Source organism: Periplaneta americana, chromosome 10, assembly GCF_040183065.1.
Source record: "Periplaneta americana isolate PAMFEO1 chromosome 10, P.americana_PAMFEO1_priV1, whole genome shotgun sequence".
Taxonomy (NCBI): domain Eukaryota; kingdom Metazoa; phylum Arthropoda; class Insecta; order Blattodea; family Blattidae; genus Periplaneta; species Periplaneta americana.
Window position 1 is genome coordinate 9,644,643 of NC_091126.1, and position 15,163 is coordinate 9,659,805.

The 15,163-nt window shown below is 35.9% G+C and overlaps 1 protein-coding gene across 4 annotated transcripts in view; it reads left to right on the plus strand.

Annotated features, from left to right (window-relative positions):
* Window positions 1–15,163, plus strand: part of AdamTS-A (ADAM metallopeptidase with thrombospondin type 1 motif A) — a 991,514-nt gene that overhangs the window by 575,427 nt on the left and 400,924 nt on the right. For all 4 annotated transcript variants that reach the window (XR_011334233.1, XM_069836834.1, XM_069836835.1 and 1 more), the window contains exons 14-19: window positions 4,554–4,721; window positions 6,266–6,438; window positions 6,548–6,668; window positions 9,386–9,512; window positions 11,211–11,424; window positions 14,142–14,309. Coding sequence is in view for 3 of the 4 variants with exons in the window: in XM_069836834.1 (XP_069692935.1) it covers window positions 4,554–4,721; window positions 6,266–6,438; window positions 6,548–6,668; window positions 9,386–9,512; window positions 11,211–11,424; window positions 14,142–14,309 (971 nt within the window). In the remaining variant the exon portion in view is untranslated. The remainder of the gene's footprint in view (window positions 1–4,553; window positions 4,722–6,265; window positions 6,439–6,547; window positions 6,669–9,385; window positions 9,513–11,210; window positions 11,425–14,141; window positions 14,310–15,163) is intronic.

Sequence of the window (15,163 nt, forward strand, 5' to 3'; positions counted from 1 at the left end):
GAAGATTCGTGCTTTTTAATTTTTAGGGGCAAATGTCCTAAATCTGTCACACCACGCCTAGTCTATGCATTATCGCCACCGAAGAGGAGGCAAGGAAAACAAAATACAGAATTTTTTTGTTCACATCCACGTAACCACAAATGCTTAGCGTAAATTTCATTGTTATACTTCCTTACGTACTGTATATGCACTATTTCGGCTGGATGAAGCTTGAGTAAGATTTAAGTCGGTTAATGAACGACCATTTAATTTCACTTCATTACATCAATATTCTCTGCAAGGCAAAGTTGAGAAAAATAAAATTAATATTCTGTAATTCACACACACTCACACATTTGCACTGGTTAAGTTACGGTACTAAGACGTCACACCAAGGCAATGTTCTAAAAGTGGAAAAGAAGTCTCTTTCGTATTTTACTGCTATATTAAAAGGATTCTACTCGTGCAATCATTTTGAGTTAAGTCAAATATTAGGTTCTGCTGGAGGCTGGATATATACGTAATAATAAGGCAAAAGAGAATATTAATTTCGTTATATTAACTCGATAAGATTCTACAACAGTAAGTATGTGAAGATAAAATAAAAATTTTGTCATTAAGTTTTAAGGGAATAGAGAATCCATTTGACGCAGCATTACAATAGCGGTGTAGGAGGGGAGGAAAGATCCCTTGTGGCCTGGCCCTGCAAGCCACTGCAGCGAAATATGGTTTTTAAACAGCGGCAGTTTCCCTCTGCTTCCCTTCACCTCTCTACCCCCTGACCTAGCAAAAGACACTCTCTACGAACTGTCCCACCTTGCAGATCCCAGGACGACTTTGAATGCAGTGTCAATTCCAGTACAGTCGACACACAAAAAGATTATGCATAAGTTAATAGTACATATTCCCGACCAGATGAAATATAAACCAGTTTACCAATAAAAGCTGTAACAATTCTTCTACAAATTAAAATAAATATTATTTTTATTTTCCTGTCAAAGCAGGGAGTGCTGCAGCTCCGTAGCTCTTATGGACGAGCCGCCCCTACTTTCAAGCATACAATAACAGCAGCATACCACTGCAACATCACAAACATACAGTAGCGTGCAAATTAATCCGAACAACGTAATTACTTGTGCAAAAACACTCAAACGGGATAAAAAAAAAATCTAAGACATACCTCAGTAATCTATGTGGTCTCCCTTGTTCCTAATAACAGCACTGAGACGATTTGGCATGGATTCCACTAATTTCCCACAAATATTCTTCATTTCTTCATCTCAAAACCATACACCAATGAGGGCAGAAATCATCTTCTCCTTTGTAGAACAATCCATTTTTTGCATTCTTCTTTTGCAAATTGACCACAATTTCTCAATGGGGTTGATGTCGGGTGAGTTGCCTGGCCAGGGGAGTACCTGAATATTCTTCTTGTTGAAGAATTCTGTAGTTTTTCGAGACGTATGGCATGGTGCCAGGTCTTGTTGGAACACACCTCTGCCATCCGGAAATGATTTTTGCAGCTGGGGTACGATTCTGGTTTCCAATAAGTGAATATATTTGTCAGAATTCATCATTCCCTTGATAGGTATTAATGCTCCAGGCCCTTCATGTGTAAAACAACCCCAAAACATTACTTTAGGGGGGTATTTGGGTGCTTGTTGGAGATGAGCTGCTGTTACTTTTTCGGATCCTTTCCGTACGTAAGAAACACGGTGGCTGTGGACCTCGAAATGAGACTCATCGGAAAAAAGTACATTCTTCCAGTCATTCACTGTCCAGTGTTGATGTAATTTTGCCCACATTAAGCGTTTTTTGCACATAACAGGGATTAGCAGTTGCTTCTTAATAGGCTTATGAGCCCTTCGTCCAGTTTCCAAAAGCCTACGCCGCACTGTTGTGATGTGGATATTCGCCCCAGTGGTAGCCATTAACTCGCGGGTTAAGTCGACAGCAGTTAGTCTAGGATTTAATTTACTTTTCCTGACAATTAAACGATCATCTGCAGGTGAAGTCTTCCTTTTCCGGCCACAGTTTCCTTTTTTCTGGGGTGTGATGGATCCAGTCTCCCTGTATCGTTTTATGATCGAATTAACAGTAGCCAAACCGATGTGACATTCTGCAGCAATATGCCTCTGTGTCATACAAGAATGCTCTGCTAATGTTATAATTTTAGACTGTTTTCGTGGAGTTGTATCCATTTGTGAAGACGACAGAATGTACACAGGATTGCAGTATTAAGTCTTCAACACAACTGAAATGCTTATAAGTACAAAACGACAGGCAAAATGTCACATATTATAAAAAAAATAATAACGACAGACCTTCAACAATGGAATTACACGTACTACAGATATCAATTAAAGTGGTATGAGCAGCTGTGAGGCCAACAATGACAGAAAATGTAAAAATATGTCGTGTTCGGATTAATTTGCATGCTACTGTACATGATAAACAACAACAAAGAATCGGACATAACACATCATATGTTTACTTTCGGAAGTGGTTAACAGGAAGAATCATCATTCAATTTGATACCGATACCCACGTGTTTACGAACTCTTTGCAAGTGACAAACAAGTAGCAACTGTACCTACTTAGTTACTATTTCAATGCGCCAACATAGCAAGAACAGTTTCCTTTAGTGTACACTCTCACTGCGCAAGAAATAAAATGTTTCTCTGTTTAACAAATATAATTCTGACATTCTGCACTTGAAAGTGCATTTTTTTAAGTGCTAAGCAATGTCGTACATAGTATTTTGTTTCTATAGAGTGTCAGTATTTCCTACCTAGAACTTTAATGATGGCTTGTGAATGTAACTTTCCATAATGGTCCATAGTCTAATGAATTTTAACTGTGAAATCTATGCTTTTCTTAATTTGTTATATTACGACGCTGTATCAAATACTATGGTTACCTAGTGTCTGAGTGAGATGAAGGTGATAATGCTAGTAAAATGAATCTAGGGTCCAGTGACGACAGTTACCTAGCATTTGTTCTTAATGGGGGAAAACTCTGGAAGAAACTTCAACCAGGTAACTTGTTCCAATCAGAATTTTAACCAGAGACCGCTTGTTTCACAATCAGACATGCCAACCATTACTCCACGGTGGTGGACCTATATTCTATGCTATTTTGAAAATAATTGATTGAGCCATACTAGTGCAGCTTATAGCTGTTCTTGATCATCTACATGACATATGAGTTCCTGGCCAATCTCTTCTTCAGAATATTGTATCAAATACAGGATGCAACAGGACTTTACAACAAATTTTGAAAAATTATAGGTCGTACAGAGAGGATCTTTTTGTTGAGGAACATATCATCGATGTCACGTCCTTAAGGACCTATACATCCAAAAATTCAGATCTGTTTTTTTTTTCCTTTTTTTTTCTGATAATTGGGTACAGTGCTGTTCAAATTGCATTCCCTTTATCTCATTACAAGTTTGACACCTACATAGTATTGATCGTCCAACTTTATCGAGAATGGCAGAGTTATATTGGATTTATTGAATGATAGGACGAACTGAAGGCGCACTACACAGAACAACAAACCTACATACAAACTGCAGAGCAACATAATTCGAGCAACGTAACTCGTATAGACTATTCATTACATTGTGAAACCTACCTGTACACGAGGGGAAGCTGAAAGTGGACTGAGAAGTTGTCCTCCCTCTCTACGCTTCCACTTGCAGCTAGCTAGCTCACATACCCCCACCATAAGGTTCTTACTATAAGCTATAGCACACGCAGGCATTTGGTTTCACGAGATAACGAATGACCTACATGTACTGAAGTCGCCACCAGCATAGCTCTGTCAGCTAAGGTGCTTGTCTGCCGATCTGGAGTTGCGTTTGGGCACGGGTTCGATTCCCGCTTGGGCTGATTATCTAGTTGGGTTTTTCCCGAGGTTTTCCCCAACCCTAAGGCAAATGTCAGGTAATCTACGGCGAATCCTCGGCCTCATCTCGCCAAATACCATCTCGCTATCACCAATCCCATTATTGCTAAATAACCTCGTAGGTGATACAGCGTCGTTAAATAACCAAGTAAAAAAAAGATATATGTAAACAGAGGTGATAAGGGCGGAATTCATTGCTAGAAAGAATCACATGTCATCGAGCATATGTTCCTTAACAAAATGTTCCTTGAGCTATCAATTTTTTAAGTTTTTTCGGTGAGGTCCTTTTATTACCTGTAGATATCATTTAAGGATTTCCATTTATAGCTCAATCTTCCGTTTAAATTTCTTGGTTTAAACAAGACAGAGAATCAGACTAGACTAAACCACTTTTATGTATTAAGAGAGTTGAAAATATACACATAAACACAGCCACACCCATGTCTATTAGCATAAATGTACTTTTTATTGTGAAAATAAACATTCTCTTATCCATTACAACGCCTGAACTTCGTCAATCTGCCCAGTTTTAGTGCTTTGATATGATTTAATTGCATAGTGGAGTTTATAAGTTTGCAGGCAAGTTACCCTCAGTCTCTCCTATTATACGCAAGAGGAAAGGGTGGGTAAATGTTATGAGAGAATGTTATGTGCTTTGTCTCCAGACATGTGCGGGAAGTGTGGGGGGGATAACTCTACCTGTGTGCCCATCAAGGGTAGCTACAACAACTCTACTTATGGTTACACCAGAGTGGTGCGGATTCCAGCTGGCTCTTCAAATCTTGACATCAGACAGTATGGCCACAAGGGGAACACGGATGACAACTATCTTGGTAAGAGAGAAGCTCTTGATTCTTCCTCCATGAACTTTATGTTAGCAGCATGTTACCTAGGCACCTTACTTTTCCAAGATAGATGTTTTTTCTATTAAAACTACTTAATCTAAATAAAGCAAACCTTATCAGTAGAGATAAGAGCAGTGAAGAATAGTTAAGAGGCTTCGTATCTTTGGAGAAAGTAAGTGGTCCATATGTCAAATGATGGAGTACTACCTTATAATTGTAAAATTTCTGTAGAGGACATTTATTACTATTTTTTAAATTTTATTGATACATGTGTGACAGGCTAATTTTTTCAATATTTTTAAGAATGAAATGACTTTTCACAAGGATTTCCAGGTTTTCAGTACCGGTATGTCACAAAAGAAAAGTCGTGGCATTTAGCACAAGGAATATGCAAAGAACTTCCGAGAGTAACACAAATCCATTCGCACCATGTGGGAGGATGTACTAGTGTGTAAAACTTTACTAAAACTAAAGTTTTACACACTACCAATAAAGGTAAAGGTATCCCCGTAACATGCCAAGAAGGCACTTGGGGGGCATGGAGGTAGAGCCCCATGCTTTCCATGACCTCGGCACTAGAATGAGATGGTGTGGTCGGCACCACGCTCTGACCACCTTTTACCCCCGGGAAAGACCCGGTACTCAATTTTATAGGAGGCTGGTGAACCTCAGGGCCGTTCTGAAAGTTTGGCAATAAGAAAAAATCCTGTCACCATCTGGGATCGAACCCGGACCTTCCAGTCCGTAGCCATCTGCTCTACCAACTGAGCTACCTGGCCACCACACACACTACCATTATAACACAAAAACATTATATTCGTATAACATTAATGCGGATATATTATTAACCACCAATTTAGGTTTGTTATAAAAATTTAGGTGACACAATATTGATACCTTTTTCATTCATTCATTTATTTTATTCCATAGATCTTACATGAGCAATGAAGCTTTAAGATGTGGAACATGTCAACATTTTACAATATTACAATTACAATTTTTACAAATTTTTATAGTTTTACAATTTAGTAATTTTCTACAATTTTTTAAATTTTGTACAATTTTTTTTTTTACATTTTTTTACATTTTGGCGAGATGTAGTGAGATTTACCTGGGATTTACATTAAGAAGACGTGCTTGCAAATGTGTTCTCCTTTATTATTAAATGGAAATACTAACTTTCTGTAAATTCCTTTTAAACCGGTATTCATTGCTGTATTCTATTTTTAAAATGATCTTATTTTATAGTACATATATAAATCTATTGTGAACATCCACCTTTTTGTGAGGAACATTAGTTGAAAATGATGATTCTGTTTTATTTCTAAAAATATATATAAAAATGTTTATAGCCTATGACGCAATGTCCGTAAATACGGATTTTGAGCATTCCATGTGGGATCTAGAAAAGACAAATTTTTTCACCCTCAAATACATGTTATCCTACAGAATGGAGGGCACTTGAGAACCCTATTCTTTTCACATAATTTAAAAAGAAAAAGTTATTTAAACTAATATTTATATTTGTCTAGCCTTGGTAGATGAAGACACTGGCGAATATATTCTAAATGGAGGGTTCATGGTGTCGATCTTCCGCAAGCTGTTGTTGTTTGGAGGTGCTACTCTGGAATACACGGGCTCTCAGACTGTGGTGGAAAGAGTCAATTCGTCATCCAGGCCTCTCAAGAAAGATTTAATCCTAGAGGTAATATTTCGATATAACTCTTTAGAGGTAATATTTCAATGGGACTCTTAGTTGAGAAACTCAGTGCGTTGTGTGCACTATTTTTACATACTTGTGGCACTTTGTTTAGGTTCTCTCTGTGGGAAGCTTACATCCACCAAATATAACCTTCCAGTACACAGTTCAACGTGGCACACAGTACCGTTGGGAGTTGAGAGACAAATGGTCCCCTTGTGATAAGGTCTGCAATGGTAAGTCATTGCTCCCATTATAAACTTAAAATTGAAATAAGTCTTCAACGTTGTATGTTATTGTCATCTTTCGATAATGTAGGTCTACTCTTAATTGAGATGGCCACTACATCCATGGTACGGATATTTAAAACTTTAATAACGGATGTGATTGACTATAAGGAATATATTAGGGTCTAATGTGTTTGATACTGAATTATAATTTAATAGGTACCGTACCATACTAATTTTCAGTGTCAGTGTTTCAATAGGAAAACAAAATATTGTATTATGTTAATCTTTCTCATGTATTATTCATTTCTTGTATAATTTCTTTCCTCAGTCCTCTTCAACAGTGAGGTTATTTTCTTGCTGTACCATAGGCAATAGCTTTTGCACTACCAAGAGCACTGATATGTGAGCCCAACTAGAAACATGCAAGCTTGCGGCATCATTACCTACTTACACGCTGCTAGTGCTGCCCATATGCATGTATACATTTTTTATAACTTCGTAAAAAGTCATCGTTCACATAGTGAAGTCGGTTGTTGAAAAATTACCCATTGTCCCTCCAAATGAATCCTCTAGGTTCAAAACCCCCTAAAGACCATTTTGTTCAGAACTGAGTTATGCCCACATACTGCTTTCTAAGAATGAATTGTAATGATATGTATAGTTTGAATTCAAAAAGCCACTAAATTTAAAGCAAAAGGTTTGTTAAAAGTCACTGTTAGGTTGAAAATTTCTTCTATTTGCCACAAGTTACTGTCAAAATCCTTTAATTAGTGAAAGTGGATATAGGGGATTTTGAATCTATAGGATTCAAATATTGTTTTTGATCCATTTTGATTCTTGCGTACACCACTTTTAACACTTGAATATAATGAATTGATGAACTAGTGGACTTACTCGTGTTAAATATGTAATATTTGTCTGGCTTACAGCTGTTTCTGTGCTTCACGCACCATCATCAGAGCCTACTAGATCGCGGCGTCATCTCGAACTTCTCTGCCTGTTAGGAGGGTGTGTTTTATTGTTGGAAGGTGTTGAAGTGTGGAGTGGAATAGTGTGTGTACTGAAATTGATCTGTGTGTTGAGGATTTGATCGGGGTGTGTTTTAGTGTGTTTGTATATTTCGTATTGTTCTAGTGTGTTGAAACACAATAGTGTGTGAAACACAAGAACACAAGAAATACATCACACTAACATATGAAAACAAAAGCACACATAAGATCGCATCTTCATTCAGAAAACAGAAATACAACATAACATACAGAACAGAAAACACACTACAAAGACATCTCAACACACAAAAAAACACAAACAAATAAATACGACCACACAGGTGTATACAAACTCAAATGTAATAGTTGCGACAAGTTCTACATAGGACAGACAGGCAGATCATTCCAAACACGCTACAAAGAACACATTAAAGCTATAACCAGAGGACACAATACATCTACATATGCCGATCACATAAACAATACTAACCATACATGCAATAACATAAATACGGACATGGAAATCCTACACACACAACCCAAGAACCAAAAACTCAACACACTAGAACGATACGAAATATACAAACACACTAAAACACACCCCGATCAAATCCTCAACACACAGATCAATTTCAGTACACACACACTATTCCACTCCACACTTCAACACCTTCCAACAATAAAACACACCCTCCTAACAGGCAGAGAAGTTCGAGATGACGCCGCGATCTAGTAGGCTCTGAAGATGGTGCGTGAAGCACTGAAACAGCTGTAAGCCGGACAAATGTTACATATTTAACACGAGTAAGTCCACTAGTTCATCAATTAATTGTTTTTGAATCTTCAAATGTGTTTGAGATGCTTTTGATTCTTGATAATAAAATTTTCAAACACAGTTTTTATTTTCTTAATGTGTATTTGGAGTTACACATTATTACTGAAGACATATACATTTCAACAAATTAACACGCGTAATGAAGTTTAATGACCTCTAAATGTGTGTTGTAAACATAGTGACCTTTAAAGAAGTGCTAAAGATTAAACACTTTCCAGCCCTAATAGTCGGAATTTCACGAACAGCATTCTAGTGGGAGTAGCTTGATCTTCCAGACCTTCTGGCCACTTAGTGACTGTTATAGATGAGGAGGCGAGACCTGGCATGTGAGCTGTGCGAGAAGGGAAGAGAGTTTATTTCATGATGGTTAATATTACACGAATCTACAGACACGGAAGTCCATATCAGACTAAAACTTATCTTCCCCCTCCTTACCCATTGGTGATACAGCCACGGTACATGATAAGGTCACAGGGCAGGTCTTGCCTCCTCTACTGTAGCTATGGGACAGCAAGGAAATAAGCACATTACCGGTATATCAGCACTTTGAAGTAAACATGAAGTCGACTTCTGTTTCACTGAATGTGGAGACTTGCTTCCACTAGTGCTGCAACTGAACATATTGCACTTTTTGGAAAAGGACCCAATCAGTAAAAAGCAGAAGTAAATGTATCTGCAGGAATATAATATAATAACTTAATAAGTATACTTTTCAACACCAAATTATTCAGAGGTGGATTGTGAATAAGGGGGAATTATCTTTAAATATATTATCTGAATATAAATGAAAGAAATAGAGCTTTGTAGATAAAGGAAATGGTAAAGGAATTCATTTTATAGGTTTTATTTTTAACGTGACAGTTTATATTTAAGGAGCTTGCTTTAATAACTAATTCCAGGTGAACGTTGGCAATTACCAATATGTGTGAGGATGGACAACATGCAGATTGTGCCAGAGGAGCATTGTGCAGGCCTCTCACAGCTGCACAGATATACAGAATCCTGCAACAGTCACTGCATTCTCAAGTAATTATTTAATTGTTGTATTCGTTAACATTAACTTTGCTGCTGCAATCTGCTATAGGCCTATGTATTTTGTTGTTACTTTCTCGCTTTGAATAGCTCCGTACTATAGTCAATTTCATTGTTATATATCTGGATCACTACCTACAGTAGCGTTTAGATTAGTAACGAAATTTGTGCCAGATTGAATCTCCCAGTTGATTAGCTAACTCTGTTATTTACCCGTGGCAGTAGCAGAACCTTGCATAAAAAGCTCTTTAAATTTAATATTTAATATCTAAACTATCTTTCCATACAGTGTAAGGTGATGGTAGTGGAAAAACAAAAAGTTGTTCATAGAAATGTTTAAGATGAATTAATTAAGTGATTCATGTTTTGTAAGTGAATGCATTTCACGAAATTAACTAATACATCCATAGTTACTAAATGTTATATATTTGAGCTACAGCACTGAAAGTTGAGTTTGGTGTGAAATTATATTGATTCCAGGGCTTGAAATGGACCAGAGCAGACCGAAATGACGTTCAAGTTCATGAATTTCAGGAACTTTTTCGTTTCTTCTCGTAAGAAGTGACTATAGTCCATTCCAGTTAATTTTAATTTCGTATTAATTAGATGGATATGGCCGTTGATCTTTATGCACACTAAATATATGAAAATATTTTTCTCTTGCATACCGGTACCAAGTTGTTCAAGTTTATTTTGGAAAAAAAAAAAATTATCAAAGAAAATTATTCAGGATGTATGCATTTCATTCAATCGATTTTCCATATATAAATATTTTGAACTTAATTATTATAACTTATTATAATTACTCGACATCATCTCACTGGTCATTAATTCCCTGGTCATAAACACCACAGTGTCCACGAAAATAACAACGTTCTGTTTCATGCAATGTTCATTTCCAGCACTGATTCATTCATAGCTACCCGGTACATACTAATAATATGTAGAATAATGATACTGGTAATTATGATGATAGTAATAGCGATGATCATTTTTTTCATAAAGAAAATAATCATAATAATTGTGATAAAGTCATTAATAATAATAATAATAATAATAATAATAATAATAATAATCATAATCATAATCATAATCATTCTATATATCTGTATGAAAGGAATTACATGATTTTATATTGCTTACCGTACGGTACCATACTATATTTATGGCAATAAAGTTTGTCAAGCAGTAGGCCTACCTTGAGGTTTGAACAGTTTTGGCAGCAAAGGAAAATGTTGTGTTCTGTCTTACTGAAATACTTTCATTTTCAGAGACACAGGCATTATAACATATCTGATGTTAAAACTTTTATTTAGGCCCTAAGGTATTTATTTGAGGTTATTTTTTGTTTTGAAATTTGGAGATACAATATTTTGCTTCAGAGGAAATTTATATTATTCTAAATCCCCCACTATGGATAGTTATACCAGGCCAGCTAGTCTGGAGGCAGACACGCTGTTATAGAGCTAACTCGGCAGACTACCTTACTAAAAGAAGAACATAGAAAAAGTACTTTTGTACCAAACACAGTTTACTTGAAATTATTGGTATAATGGAAAAAACTCAATTTACTTTAAATACTACGAATATAATGTAAATACAAAATACGGAGTGCTATCTCAACTGTCCAAGAAATTGTTTAACTCTTGACTTGTTCCACATGTTAAAGCTTCCTAATGTGATAATTTACAGGTGGCGATCATGGCCAATAACTGAGTGTTCGGCACGCTGTGGTCCTGGAAAGCAAACATTGGGCCTGCAGTGTGTGCAGCAGTTCCATGACTCGACCATCTCTGATAACATGGTTCACAACAGCTCGTGTGCTCATTTACTGAGACCCTCAGAAGTGATCGATTGTGAAGGACCTTGCAATTCTACCCATTGGGAATTTAGTCTCTGGTCACAGGTAGGAACATACTGTGGGCGGATGTGGCTCAGACAACCTTTCAATACAAAGAAGGTTTTCCAAAGTCCTTTTTCTATGGTTATGATTCAATTGTTACACAATCTCTTTGCTATAAACTGCCTCTGTAGTTTAAGTGGAACTCTAGGGAATAGTTTCGAAGTGTAATTACTCTTCTTGCTTGCTGTGCTTTTAGCACTGAGGCAAGTTACCAGCAGTGTGGCAACAGCTTATGTACTTGACAAAGCAAGTGAAAAGGTGCAAGAGAGAAGTTACACTACTGTTGGCTACAAAGCGACTTTCATATTTTCATATTGCTGCTTAAACTTCCATGTTTTATGGTCAGATTTTGTTCACCACTGTGGAGTAACGGTTAGCATGCCTGAACGTGAAACGAGTGGATCTGGGTTCAAATCCTGGTTGAACAAGTCACCTGGTTGGGGTTTCCCTCAACCAATTGAAGCAGAATTGCTGGTTAACTTTCGGCATTGGACCCCTGACTCAATTTGCCATCATTAATTCACATCATCATCATCATAATCATCATCATCATCATCATCCACACCATAGCCCGGGTTAAGTTCGACTGTGGCATGCTGTACTTGTAGAAGAGTGTGCCCGTTCATGTACCCAATCCACAGAATAAGAGTGGTAAGCACAATAAGCCTCAGGCTGCAGTATAAGCCTTCGAATCCCTCTTTCATACAAGAGAAAAAGAAAATGGTCAGATTTTTGTAGATACGTAAAAATAACTGCATTAAACTTCAAAACATAAAATGTATTTTTATTCCCAGTCACCAAAAATGAACATTTTTAGTAATTAGATAAGAATTTAAAAGTCAGTAGGCCTAATTTTAAAGAAACTTACTAACCTTTGCTTAGGATGACAATCAGCTTAAAAGATCAAATTTCAGGTCATATGAATACAAAAGTAGAATGATAGCAAGTGAGTCTACTGGGAATGAAAAAAATAGAAAAAAAAAATAGCATTTTATTTAATGAATCTTTGTTCATATTCACTATGTCATGAATTACGATTACATTTCTATAATGAAATATAATATGCACGTGAAGAAATATATACTGATATACCGATATTGAAGAAGAAGTAGAAGAAGGAGAAGGAGAGTTTTATATACATGTTCATGCATTCTTTACTGGTGTTAATATTCTGTGTACTGTAAATAAATGTAGACAACTTCGTAGTCAACATTTAGCAAATACATATTGTATTGTATTGTATTTTATTGTATTTATTAACATTCAATGGTATTCATATATTGCTTCACAGCTAGAATATGGAATAATTAAATTTGAAGTTGCGAATTTAAGTGTAAAATATTTTTAATTGATGAACTAGTGGACTTACTCGTGTTAAATACGTAATATTTGTCCGGCTTACAGCTGTTTCAGTGCATCACGCACCATCATCAGAGCCGGCTAGTAGGCTCTGATGATGGTGCGTGATGCACTGAAACAGCTGTAAGCCGGACAAATATTACATATTTAACACGAGTAAGTCCACTAGTTCATCAATTAATTATATTCAAGTGTTAAAAGTGGTGTACGCAAGATTCAAAATGGAGTAAAATATTTGTCAAACTTAAATATTAGTTTTATTTGGTGTGTACAAAGAATAATAATTTATTTTTCATTGAATGATTCGGATTATTTACATTCTCCTATTCTGGGTGAGATATCTAGCATCTTTGCTAGCAACGCAGCAAGGTAGCAATATATGCTATGATAGTAATTGAACCTGCAACAATCTGTTTCAAGGAAAAATGGACGAATGTATTTTACTTCTGAAACCTTTATAAACATTATACGAATACTGTAATGTGTTCAGTCTTTGTGATCTCGATAAGTCATTTTTACCATCATGCTGCAAAGACATACATAATTTTAATTACCGCTACTAGTAAATTAAGTAGGATTTTATGACTGTTTTTTGTTTCATTTGTCACTGTTTATTGTTGTATAGCAGTGCTGTTGTATAGTTTTCAGAATTGTCAGCACTTTGATATAATATAATTTCCAGATAGAAATCTATTGCATGGAGTGAATCAAATTGAGACTCGTAAGAACTTGAAATAAAACAAAGCAGTATTGCAAAGATTTACTAAATTTACTGCAGTCATTTCTCTTTGTAATATCACACACCAGAGTATAAAATTTGAGAGACATTTTTTTGACTACAGGAAATTTTTTAACAGGATTGTTCATTATTTTGGAAGATTGTGTGTTCGAGGACTTTTAGATACAAAATACACAGTGATCTAATTTCAATAAAGGCTATGTAACCTTAGTGTAACACAAATATCTAGAAAAAATGTATTCAAATGAATTTCCTTTCATTGTTGTGGCACCGATAAGAAATAAACAAACAAAGATTAGTATACATAACACACGTCAGGTACTACTTTCTTTGGCATGGCAATGAAAGTTTTGTTTCTTTGTAAGAAATAATCCTTAGTCATAATGTGTTATTTGAATTTGCTGAACTAATGAAAAAATGTAATACTCATTTCTAGAATGGGAACTTTCATACATTAAACAGAGGGCATAATATTACAGTACACTATGCATAGACATAAAGATGATACCTACATAAGGTTATAGAATATATTATGTCATGTTCTGTTTTACAGTGGCAAAAATCTATTTTTCATGAACAGTTATCACAAGTCGACAGTAGAATGTGTACTTTATATTTACAGTGTTCTAAGACTTGCGGTGGAGGAATTGAAACACGGACAGCTCATTGCGTAGACGAACGAGGTTGGCCCAAGGATGAGGCAGACTGTAAGCTGAGCGACCCCCCTGTCTTGGAGCGACCTTGTGGGGCCCAGGACTGCCCTAAATGGGTTCTTGGAGAACTGTCACCAGTACGTTGTACATTTTATTTAATAGCTATTGCAGTCATTGCATTTATATTTCATTATGCTGAAGTATCACACAGAACTTCGGAATTAAGAGTTCGTTTGTTTTCTGGAAACATTGAATCACAGACCAGAGTTGCCTGCGCCCTTCTTCTGATCTGCTTAACGTAGGAGAAATAATATTGTTGAGATTTTCACATAATTTTGTGCTCCATTTCCAGAATGCTTTGCTCTTATTTGAGTATAAATCTCCTATCCATTATGAACACCCACGACAGTTCCTTGCTACCACCATACTGTTTATATTTATTCCACTGCTAATAATTCTCATCACTAGATCTCGGATTTTATAATATAATAATTAACCGAAAAATGGAACATTGTGCTGGTTTCAGCCAGAAATACGCAAAAAAAAAAGTACAGCTTCGCAAAACTGAACATTTTTATGGCATTATAAAGTACGCATTGACATGAAATTATAGTTTTTTTATACAGAAGAAAGAATGTAATATAATAAAAAAGAGACTTCATTTTCACCAATAGTTTTTATCTACTATTTAGTCATTATTTACTATTCAGGGTTGTGTTATATAACTCACAATTCGTTAATGTAGTAATATTAAATTTTTAAACAAGTAAAATATTGTAACAAAATACTCTACAAGATAATCTTATCTAATGGGTTATTTTTAAAAATCTTTTACATTCACTCGAATAGTGATCCTGAAACTGTGGACGGAAAACAGAGCTAGCACCACTCGGTGACGAATCACTGAACTAGAGGAAGTAACGTCACTTTCTCTTCTACACGCTCTGGTACAATATTAATTGCATTGTAGTTAGATACCAGTATCTAAATT